This window comes from Sebastes umbrosus, chromosome 4 (genome assembly GCF_015220745.1).
Source record: "Sebastes umbrosus isolate fSebUmb1 chromosome 4, fSebUmb1.pri, whole genome shotgun sequence".
NCBI lineage: Eukaryota > Metazoa > Chordata > Actinopteri > Perciformes > Sebastidae > Sebastes > Sebastes umbrosus.
The window spans coordinates 31,853,636-31,865,947 of record NC_051272.1 but is presented as its reverse complement, the minus strand read 5'-3'; the positions used below and the strand labels follow the sequence as shown (position 1 = coordinate 31,865,947).

The window sequence follows — 12,312 nt, the reverse complement described above, 5'->3', positions numbered from 1 at the left end:
ACTGAGCAGTCAAAAAAACATTGTGACCTCTTTTTCTTTTTTGTACCAAATACATACCTGCCATACCTGCCTTTTTCATTCCATGAGCTGAAACTCCACCTCCACATTTCTGTGTTACAAAACATTTTAATTGTTGTGGCCATTAGATTGCTCCACTTTGATCACAAACACATCTTTAAGCATGTCCACCATCTGACATTTCCAGCTTGTTTATAACACTACTGCTTCCTTGTTCTGTTTCATGAAAACAGTGTTTCTCTAACCAGGTGTAGTGTGTATGTGTGTCAGTAATCATGTCCCAGCACGTCTGAAACATTCAGCTTCCCCTCAACTCTACTGCACTAAATGTTGCCACGCAGCGCGTAATGCCAACTTTTAAAGGTTATCCAAAGTGTGTGCACACCTACCCAGGTCGTGTTGCCAGCTCTGTCTCGTATTACACACACATTCCAAGTCTCCTTTTCACCTTTAATTGCAGGCCTAAAGGACGGGAGTGGCTCTGGGTGACCTCAGGGTGCGCCCTGAGCGGCTGACACGCAGAGCTGCGCACTGATCGAGAGGGTGAGCGCATAGGTGGGATCATCTGGGACAATGGGTGTGTAGCGACGGAACAGACAAAACAACCTAAGAGGAACCTCTCCTACACTTGTTTTTATTTCATTGCTGTAATAAAATAGGATGTCTAAGCGAGTCCGACCCGGCTACTACCGCCAAGAAGTCAACAAAACGTCATGGGAAGTACCGGAGCGGTACCGGGAGCTGAAGCAGGTGGGGACCGGAGCTTACGGGACGGTCTGGTAAGTGAAATCTGCTAGAAGCTGTAACACTGATCACACTGCGGGGTTTATGGGGGTAACAAAGAGAAGCGACGGGAACAGACCAGAACAGATGGTGCCAGACAGGCAGCAGCAGCTCTGTGCCATTACAGCCAAACAAAAGAAAAGTAATCTGCGCTCCGCTCAACACACATGGTGCTCCACTTCCTTATATATATGATGGAGACACTTGCACCGATACCTTGGTTTCTTCACCACAATCATCCATCATGTCACCTTTAAGACAATTATTACATGATGTAGAGCGCAGTCATGCATAGGTGGTTTCCAGGTGGAATAGGTGTGCGCTCATCCAGCCAAGTTTTTACCGAAACACAACACAACAATGAAAGCAAGCAGCTCTGCTCTGTGTGCGTCCTCTCAGCATGCGGCTCCTTTGTGTTATAAATCATTAACTCTGTGTGTGTGTGTGTGGGCGGGAACAAAACAAACTGGCTCTGACTGACTCAATGCAACTTAATAACACACGAACAACTCTGAGAAATATTGTGTTTTTGGATACAAGCTGGAGATGGAGAAGGAGCCGCCTGCTACCGCCATCACTCTGTGTGTGTGTGTTCTTGTAATTACCACATTATGAGGACATCCATCTGTTTACACAGTCACGCACTGGGGACCTCAGACGTCATGGGGACAACAAATGAGGTCCCCACAACGGAAAGCCTTTAAAACAAATGCAGAAGTCATTCTGAAGGTGCCTGTGAAGTTTTTAGCATTGGCCCATTTTCTGTCGAAATCTGTGTGTGGTGTGTGGTGTTTGTGTGTGTGTGCGTGTGTGTGTCATATTCAGATCAGAGGATGGGAGATCACCCCCCCCTAGGCTGGACTACTATTATTTCCTCATGCTGTTCATGTTACAGATCAGCTGATGTTCTGTTGAAGGTATTACAGTAGTATATATTGTTTAAAAGGAGAACATAGAGAAGAGTTCCCTCAGCCAGCTGGTCCTGAGGCTCACCTCCTCTAACAGCACAAGGCCTGAGGACAGCCCTCACACTATCTGGACCAATCAAATTATAGCTAAAGAAAAAGAAAAATTACATCAACTATTGGACATCTACCACAAAAACTCAACACAAACTTCAATGCTATTTGGCTCTAAACAGACAGTACACAGTGGCAGACTATCTGACCACCGTGACTGACCAGAAAGAGAGAAAGGCATTGACTATGTACAGACTCAGTGATCACAGCCTGGCCTATAGAGACCGGCCGACACAGGCAGACCTGGCTGCCTTAGAGAAGACAGGCTGTGTCAGCTCTGTCCACAGAGACAGGTGGAGACAGAGCAACATTTCCTGCTACAATGTAGGAACATATGAAGAAATTAGGAAACAATTCTTTACTAAAATTAAATGTAAACTCCAAGATTTGTATTCCCTCTCTGACCAAAATAAAATACAACACCTACTTGGAGAAAATAGTGTCATTGCCATAGAAGCTGCAGGATATGTCAGTGCATGTCACAGCCTAAGAGACAACCACAACAACACATAACAGATGTAACTCACACTCTACCTGTTATTTACTCCTCTACTTCATGGTGTTTTTTTGGGGTTTTTTTTTTACATTTATCCTTTGATATTGCAATACATTGTTATTAATTGTTTTTTATTTGTTTGTTTGTTTGTTTGTTTTATTGACACATCAAACATTAATTACTTCTTTATTGTTTTCTTCCATTTACATGCATGTTCTTTTTAAATATCTATATATTGCAATTTACTTCATGAATTGTATATATGTATATAAACTGGAAAAACAAAGTTCGGAAACTTGTGTTTGGTCGATTATTTCTCTGTTGTTACAATGCTAATTGGCATTGTATTTTACATCGTTGGAAAGCCTTTTTATTTACCTTTGCAATGATGTCCAACTTGTAAGGATCATGCATTTGTGGGATGAGCTGATTATGTGGGTAGCGCCCAAGAAAAATTTGCCAAAATGCTCCGTCAATGGTAAACAGTGTATTCTCCTGTTGGTACTGACTCTTGTTTTGAGTTGTTTGGTGGATTGGATGATTGAACTCTCTATCAGTAACAAGGAACAAACAAGACATATTGGCAATTTTACACTTTATTCATTTAATACACCGTCAGGAGCCTCAGTAGTGGTGGAAGATCCATACGCAGCCAAAACAGCCTGGCACCTCCTCCTCATGCTGGTCACCAACCTGGTCACACGTTGCTGTGGGATGGCGTTCCATTCCTCAACCAGGATCCGTTGCAGGTCAGCCAACGAGGTTGTGTTGGTCACTCTAACACGTACAGCACGCCCAAGCTGATCCCACAAGTGTTGAATTGGGTTGAGGTCTGGACTCTTGGCAGGCCGTTCCATTCTCCGTACTCCCACATTGTGGAGGTAGTCTGTGATAACCCTGGCTCTGTGGGGGTGAGCTTGTCATCTTGGAGGATGAAGTTAGGTGCCAGATTGTGGAGATATGGGATCGCCACTGGCTGCAGAATCTCATCCTGATATCTCACTGCATTGAGATGGCCTTCAATGATGACAAGCCTTGTTTTACCAGTGAGGGAGATGCCGCCCCCCACCATGACACTGCCCCCACCAAAAGCTGTTACTCGATCGGTTCAACAATCAGCATAGCGTTCTCCGCGTCATCTCCATACTTTGACCCTGCCATCCAACTTTGGCAGACAGAACCTGGACTCATCACTGAACATGACATTCCCCCACATGTTCAGGTTCCATTGTCTGTGTTGTCGACACCAGTGCAAACGGGCCTGATGGTGAAGGGCAGTTATTGCAGGCTTCCTGGTAGCCTTATGAGAATACACTGTTTACCATTAGCAGAGCATTTTAGCAAATTTTTGTTGGGCGTTACCCACATAATCAGCTGTGCTGCTCATCCCACAATTGCATGATCCTTACAAGTTGGACATCATTGCGAAGGTAAATAAACAGGCTTTCCAACGATGTAAAATACAATGACCATTAGCATTGTAACAACAGAGAAATAATCCACCAAACACAAGTTTCCGAACTTTGTTTTTCCAGTATATATATGTTTTTGTTTTTATTTTGTTCTTTTTTTTAATTTTTATTTATTATTGAACTGACGCTTTGGCAATATTGTTCACCTGACAGTCATGCCAATAAAGCAAATTGAATTGTGTCTCATGTCCACTGATGTGTCCTCACCCTCAGCTCAGCAGTGGACTCCAGAACAGGAACTAAAGTGGCCATCAAGAAGCTGTACAGACCTTTCCAGTCGGAGCTCTTTGCCAAGCGGGCCTACAGGGAGCTGAGGCTCCTCAAACACATGAAACATGAAAATGTGAGTCAGTGGTAGTAGTAAAGGGGTCCAGGCCCCTCAGTACTGCAACACTATTTATTTTTTACATTAGTGCAGTTTTACAGTTCTTACTAGATGGAGTTTTGACAACCAAATTGCCTAAAATGAAATCAGAACATGCAGCTTTTCTTTATGAAAAATGTTAAAAGAGAACCAAAAGTGTAACACATTGTATGTTTGTGTCTTGTGCAGGTGATTGGCCTGTTCGATGTGTTTACTGCTGACCTCTCTCTGGACAGACTCCATGATTTGTAAGTGCATTTTATGCTTCTTCTGCCACTGCATGTATGTGAAATATATATATATATACACAGTATGTATGTATGTACAGTATATATGTATATATGTTTGTATATATATATGTATATATGTGTATATATACTGTATATATATTTTCATATTACCTGTGCACAGCTTTTAGCAAAATTAGGTCAGACCGCGCGCGGTTGCTTGGCACACTTTCTACTCTCTAACCAGCAGCAAATGAAAGGTTAAGGTCTCAGTTATAAATACATATGTTTTTAATGTACACACATGTTTTCTGAAATTAGGTGATTCGTGATCAAATCCTGTTGTGTATTTGTGCCAACCAGCCCCATCACAGGGTTGGTTGGCACACATTATGGGATTGGTTGGCAATGTTAAAATGCTATAGTTACAAAAGATGAAGCAACCAATAGAGACAATTTGAACATTTAACTCAAACAAGAACCAGTAAACATGAACGTTTAATAGGTTAGCTGCCCATTTTTTAAAACCAAACAACTGTTTTAAGCAGTTTAACAGAAGGAGAAAGTAATTACTTTTGCCATTGACCATTCAAAATAATAATAATACTTAAAGGGACTGTTTGTAACTTTTTACACGTATAAATCTACCGGGTCGTTTTCCCATGCGCGCTCGCGTGTGGCTACGCTGTTCAGACAAGACTCCAACACAAACTACACGGAAGCACCAAAACCTCAAAATTATATCTAGTGACGCCCATCTTGCAAAACAGTGTTGGCGGTGGTCGTGGTACATGGGGGGAGACGATAATGTTTCTTTTCCTGCTTCAGCCCCGGAGGCTGAAGCAAGAAAAGCCAACACTAGGATCAGCAGTGATTCATTGAGAAACCTCCGTCTGGTCAGCTAACATTACTGCCAAGCAGGTGAAATATAGAGTGATATTGTGCTTTTAGCTGACGTGTGTCGCCTCACTGTTTGGAGAGATGCTTGTTCATGTCTATGTAGAGCGAGCACAAGCTCGAGCCCGACGCTGACTTTCGTTGACTTAACGGCCACAGGTGTCGCTGTTAACAAGCATTTCTGATTCTTACAAACAGTCCCTTTAACTAACAATATTAACATTGTTTTCAATCTTTCAAAATAGTTTTTAATCTCTGCAAATACCCCAACAAAATATACATCAACAGTTACATTAAAGTGGCAGTAGGCAGTATGTTTTTGGCATCATTGGGCAAAAATTCCATAATAACCTTTCAGCATATTGTAATTCGAGTGTTCTGAGAGACAACTAGACTTCTGCACCTCCTCATGGCTCTGTTTTCAGGCTTTATTTAAAAAAATTGGGGGGGCCTGCCACCATACCCCCTCTTCGGAAGACTAAATTTACTTTGTTTTCATTCATTTTCTAATAAATAGCCAATGAAGGAAAGGAAAAGTGACAATACTAATTAGGGATGCACCGATCTGACTTTTTCAGTCCAGATACCGATAGCGATACCTGGGCTTTGTGTATCGGCCGATACCGATTACTGATCCGAAACCAGTGTTTAGATAATCAGCTGTATGCCTCACTGTGTGGAAGAGACTGGGATCATTCTTTTATGTGTAAGGAAACATCAGGTTTGACTTAAACATCGCTTTCCTAACTTTGTTAAACAAAATTCAACAAATAAATACATGGATATAAATTTATTGAATTGTTATTTATTATTGAAATAATAAACTTTACCAGCAACTTGGTAAAAAAATCTTCAAAATTAATAGGAATTACATATCAAGTGTAAACCTTTTTAATGCAGCAACAAATTGGTCAAAACTAAAACAGGAATTAAAATTCCAATATATAATGTATATAGTATATAAACACCAAATTGAATTTATTGGATCGGCCGCATTGCCACCGATATCCGATCCAGCTATTTGAGTCAGTATCGGCCCGATATCCGATCCGGTATCGGTATCGGTGCATCCCTAATACTAATAATAATCATAACCTTAGTCAAACCATATTACTTAAAAAAAAAAAAAAAAGCAGGGGCGAATAATCTTTTTAACATGGGGTATAGGAGAGGGGTTGGATTGTAATAGATGATAGTAGTGACGGGGTGGCATTTAGCTCACCGGCAGATTAAGAGGCAGGATCAGATATTAGACATTTGTATTGAACTCTGTGATTTGATTATTTTGTTTGGCAGAGACTTGCTCTAGTGTTATACGTTCTGAGAGGAGGTTCAACGATTGTTTTATATAGAGTAAGTGTCTGGATTTCCAATTAAGGAGAATAGTTTATTTTTCAGGCTTAAAAAAAAAATCTAGCCCGTGGCGGGAGACTTTGGCCAATCACAGGTCATTTCAGAGAGAGTGAGCGTTCCTATTGGCTGTGCTCCAGCTGGTGGACGTAGCTTGGTATTTCCTCAACTGATCTCAACATGGCTGCAGGGTCACAAATTTACTCATTTTACAACTAAACAGTACACTAAAAGATGTTTCTGAAATCATTTGATGCGAGAAATAGGCATTACAGTAACAGAATATTGATTCATATTTGATCAGCGCTGCCTAGTTTGACGTTTGATCAGAGTTCATGAGTGATTGACAGCCGGCTCTCATAGACGGCAGCTGGATGGCAGATTCCAGATCAGCTCTGACTGGTTGTTGTCCTCCAGTCTGTGAAATCTTGCAGATGCCATTAGCAGCACCGGAGGACACAGAGGCACATGATTTTGTTTCAGATTATCTGTCTCATGCACTACTGTCAGGATATAGTGACCGTTTTATAAAAATAACTTTTTTTAATCATATTTGCTCCAATTTCTACCCACTGCTGCTTTAATGGACACATGTGCCAACCAACCCCACTCACATTTGACCCAACTTTGTGATGAAATTATGTCCGCCAGCTACCATCGCTCATCACACACTTTCAAATCTTATATCAAAATATAGCTGATTTCTATGTCTATTAACTAGAATAACACATTTCCAGTATCTTTATGTAACACAGTTTTATAGTCCACTTTTTTTTTTACTTTTGATACTATAAAACTGAAATGTCGCCCTCACAAAAAAGGTTAGTGACTTTCAGATGTTTCAATATAGTAGATAAGTGCAGGTCAAGAAAGCAAACATTTTGATGTTCCATTTTTGTTTCTGTGACCTTCAAAGAACCAGAAAATAACTGTGTGCCAACCAACCCTGGTCTCCCCTTTGTAAAAGTGACACCCTGTTGGGAAGTGTATCCCACTCATAATGTGACCTTCTCCCTCAAGTTACCTGGTGATGCCATTCATGGGGACCGACCTGGGGAAGATAATGAAGCTGCAGAAGCTGTCCGAAGAGAAAATTCAGTATTTGGTTTATCAGATGCTCAAAGGGCTCAAGGTGGAGCGCTCTACTTTGATCCTACATTGTGAATGCTTTATTACTTTACTACTTGAGTTTATTTGTTCTGCTGATTAAATCCCTGTTATGTTCTTTTATTACAGTATATTCATTCTGCTGGTATAATTCACAGGGTGAGTATTTTTTTTAATATTTCCACCATGTATGTGTGAGATAAAGATTGTGATCACACATTGTTATCTATTTTTAAAGGTAGTTGGTGTTTCCTGTACGAACTTGTTCCATCCCCATTTTATTGCATGACTGGATTTTAGTTTCCTCTTGCTTCTCACGGTCTTTTCACATTGCTTTTTGCAGGACCTCAAACCAGGAAATCTCGCCATCAACCAAGACTGTGAGCTCAAGGTACAGTTGAACACACCCTGATGACCCAAAACAAACACAACCCATCCTGTGTCTTCATTTCAAGATATTTAATTTGATGGAGTTACAATTTAAAATGCACAATCCTAAATGCATTAGCCAGAAAGTTATTGCTAATTCTACAGTAAAGTAATAAAGTCCCTAACGTCTTATAACCAGACCCGCTACCTCATTATGAGCAAGATATAAACGTTGCCGTGTCCAACTCGACTGTGTTTCATCTTGTGTTCTGTCAGATCCTGGACTTTGGTTTGGCTCGGCAGGCGGACAGCGAGATGACGGGGTACGTGGTGACTCGATGGTACAGAGCCCCAGAGGTCATCCTGAGCTGGATGCGCTACACTCAGACTGGTAATGAAGAGCTAATTAAAGGAAAAAAATAACACTCACACTGTCATCTTTCATCAATGTGTCATGTTCAGTGCTCCCCATTAGCACTGAATCCTCGTGTTTTGTGTGAATTAGTTATTTAAGTGTTCTCACTTGCCCTCAGCTCAGGGCTTCTGTTTCTGCTAGTGATTTACTACATTTCCCAGAATGACCTTTACAACCTCTACTGAGCAGACAGGAGACAGGAATCTTGTTGCCTTGTTACTTTTTCTAAAGATTTATTGTGCATGTCTTGTGGTTGCAGTGCATTCTGGTCTATTGAGGCTGAGACATCAGTATTTATTCCTCTTCTATGGCAGGTTTCTTTGTATGATTGTGAATAGTTAGTCTAGAAAGCAACATTTGTGTCAAAGTGGTAGGATGTAGTGTTAAAAAACACCTTTGTTCATTTGGGTCAGATGGTAATAATACATATTACCCACAAGGTGGCGTTCTCTTAATACCTTACCTTATATTGCAGGTGCTTTGTTAGGGAATCCATGCATCTTTGGCTGCTGTTCACTGACCCACAATGTCCTGTAATTATAAATTCCTTAGGTTGGTAACAGAAAGTCTGAAATATGTTGTTTCTGCTTCTTGCTCAGTGGACATTTGGTCTGTGGGCTGCATCATGGCAGAGATGCTGCAAGGAAAACCTCTTTTTAAAGGCAGCGACCGTATCCTTTTACCTCACTGACCCTTCTCTGCTAACGTGTTACAGACATTCATTAAGCAGAGAAGTGCATTTTTTTTTGCAGGATCAATGTAAAATTTCACATTTTTTCCTTTTAAATTATTTGAAAGATTTATCCTGTGTATGTGACATATCTTGTTTGACCCTTGACCCCCAGTTCCTCAGACCTAGATCAGCTGTCTGAGATCATGAAGCTCACAGGAACGCCAACTCAGGAATTTCTATCAAAACTAGAATCTGAGGATGTGAGTTCAGAACATGCAACACATACAGGGACTTGAAGGTGCTCTATACGAAACGCATTAAAGGGACTGTTTGTAAGAATCAGAAAGTGGTTGTAACAGCGACACCTGTGGCTGTTAAGTCAACGAAAGTCAGCGTCCTGTTGCTCGCGCTCGCCCGTGTGCACGCACTACCTGAATGTGAGCGAGCATCTGTCAAAACAGTGAGGCAACAGACGTCAGCTAAAACCACAATATCACTCTATATTTCACCTGCTTGGCAGTAATGTTAGCTGACCAGACGAAGGTCTCTCCATGAATCACTGCTGATCCTAGTGTTGTCTTTTTCTGCCTCAACCTCCCGACCGCAGCCAGAATGAACAGGGGAGACACCAGCACCCGGTCAGAGACGATAATGTTTCTCTCTGTGGAGCCCCGTCACTTCACAAGACACGGAAAACCTCTGTTGGTCTGGAGGAGCTGCATCATTTATTTCTGCACAAACGTCCACTGTACATTCACTAGATATTCTCAGAGCTAAACTAACTCTTCTGCAGTGTGTAGTGTGCGCGCATGCACGTCTAGAGGTGGAGCAAGAGAGCGAGAACGAGCGCGGTGCAAGCAGGCAGAAGAGCAGAGTACAGCAGAGACTCCGGCCCTGGAGACCAAAGCTACGATCTCCCCCGTGTCATCCGACCTCGGCCAACACTGTTTTGCAAGACGGGCTTCACTTGATATAACTTTGAGGTTTTGGTGCTTCCGTGTAGTTTGTGTTGGAGTCTTGTCTGAACAGCGTAACCACACACGCATGGGACACTGACCCAGATTGATTTATACGTGTAAGAAGTTACAAACAGTCCCTTTAATATAGCAGCAAACAACTGTTTGCTATGTAAAGATATACAGTAAAGGAGTAATGTCTACCTGAGCAGAGAATGAAATCACTCGCCAGGAGGGGCCGCCCGCGCATACTTTTAGTGTATGTTCGTGCCCATGAGCGTGCCCCGTTGGCTAGCTCATGGCTCACGAAGCATAGCTACCACCCTCCGGTTACCCCTCAATTTCATGCCTTACTTATACTTTCTGCAAGGACGGTTGCACAGACATGAGCTGACGCGGAATCATGACGAGGGAACGTTTGGATCTTTTATACTCTGCGCAGGTCTCTCCTCGCGGCAAACCAACATTCTCAAAGCTCCTCAAAGTTCTCGGTGTAGGTCAGAAATGTTGTATGTGCACGGACAGGCTAAACCTGTCGCACAAACCCCTGCGAAGGGCCGTCTCTGATGGTGTGATGCCACTTTAACCGTGTGGATACTCGCAACTCTCATGGATGCGGCAAGCATAAATCAAGCTTCAGCGGTCGCCATGTTGAGAGCCGTGCGGAGGTAATAAAAATTCTCTCGATCTCGCATTTAGCACCTTTGAAGAGACACTCCCTGATTTTGTTGTAGCACCCAAATCCTCTGAATTTTAGGAATTGGAAGCACAATTGGGCAAAATCAATGGGTTTGTGCTGTATTAAATGCATTGATTTTTTCTCTTAGGCCAAAAGCTACATCAAAACCCTTCCAAAATCTGAAAAGAAGGACCTTCAGAAGGTGTTTTCCTCAACCAATCCAGAAGGTAGCATGTGCTCAGCCTTTTCATTTGATCCATTTTTCAGTTTGACAGTCAAACTGTGATTTGACTTCCCGTTTCCACTCTTTCTTTCCTCAGCCGTGTCTGTGCTGGAGCGCATGTTACTGCTGGATCCGGAGTGCAGGGTAACCGCCGCAGAGGCCCTCATTATGCCTTACTTCACTGAGTACAGAGAACCAGAGGATGAGACGGAAGCACAGCCGTACGACCACTCGCTAGACAACACAGACCAGTCCCTGGACCAGTGGAAACGTGAGAGTGTTAGACTGATTATGGTGCAAGCAGCAAAAAATGGAGCCATTATGTTTTAATGATCAGCGCTGTGCTTCTTTTTTTTAGGTCACACCTTCACAGAGATCTTGACTTTCAAACCAGTTGTGCCAGATTCCAAGGAGACCTCACTGTAAGACACAAGGATGTGCAGCGTGGGACCAGAACAAACTAACATGTCTTTTTTTATCTTGATCTCAACTGGGAAAACTCTTTGATCACCAGGCTTAATGTGGATCCAGTTCACAATTATCTCTCTCTAAGTGCAAGCTGTCATGTTTTGGATTTGTCTCTCAGCATCATTTTGGTCCAATAGCTCACTCCCTGACTTTAGCATCAGCATGTCCTACAGCAGTCCAGTCTCACGCCAAAGTGTGTAATAAATCCACCTGTCCACCGGAAGAAAGAGTGTCACTTCCATGTTTTGTCTCACCGAGGGGTGTAAATTAAATGCCTGCATGAAGGTGCAGTCTTATGAAGTGACGGTTGTCATGTGACGTTTGTCACGTGTTTTCCGTACTCCATACAAAGCTCAGAGCTAGTGACGTAGTATAAAAGTTAGAAAGTCCACTTATGGTGGGTGGGTGGGAAGGTGGAAGGGTTCAACAAACACAGGATCTTCAGCTAGAAAGCCGGTGTTTTGTTTTGTTTTGTAAGTTATGACATTTGTCATGTGTTTCATAACGACGGTACGTTGTTTCTGTACGTATTTTATTTAGTTTACGTAGTTATTTTAAGCCCAAGCGTGACCATAACTAAGTGTTTTTTCTTGCCTAACCCTAAGTCAGTAACCATGATGTTTTCCCTTAACCTAACCAAGTGGTTTTGTTGCCAAGTCCTAAATGAGTGGTTTTCTTGCCCCCTGCTGGTACTGCATGTTAATACACGCGTGTAATATTCACGTCTTGGCGAGGCAAAACGTGACACTGACACGCTGTCCTCTGGTGGGAGGCGGGTCTGTTACACGCTTTGGCG

The 12,312-nt window shown here is 42.3% G+C and overlaps 1 protein-coding gene across 2 annotated transcripts; it reads left to right on the top strand.

Annotated features, from left to right (window-relative positions):
* Positions 1-374: 374 nt before the first annotated feature.
* On the top strand, positions 375-11,971 carry mapk12a (mitogen-activated protein kinase 12a). 2 transcript variants are annotated; one of them, XM_037766149.1, is made up of 12 exons: positions 375-797; positions 4,002-4,131; positions 4,342-4,400; positions 7,647-7,758; positions 7,863-7,892; positions 8,077-8,124; positions 8,379-8,493; positions 9,117-9,188; positions 9,371-9,450; positions 10,974-11,052; positions 11,146-11,319; positions 11,407-11,971. In XM_037766149.1, exons 1-12 carry the CDS (start codon positions 679-681, stop codon positions 11,472-11,474), a joined length of 1,086 nt encoding a protein of 361 aa, XP_037622077.1. In that variant the 5' UTR covers positions 375-678; the 3' UTR covers positions 11,475-11,971. The 2 variants fall into 2 exon arrangements, with proteins under 2 accessions (XP_037622077.1, XP_037622078.1); XM_037766150.1 differs by lacking the exons at positions 9,117-9,188; positions 9,371-9,450; positions 10,974-11,052 and having other exon boundaries at positions 679-797.
* The last annotated feature ends 341 nt before the right edge of the window (positions 11,972-12,312 follow it).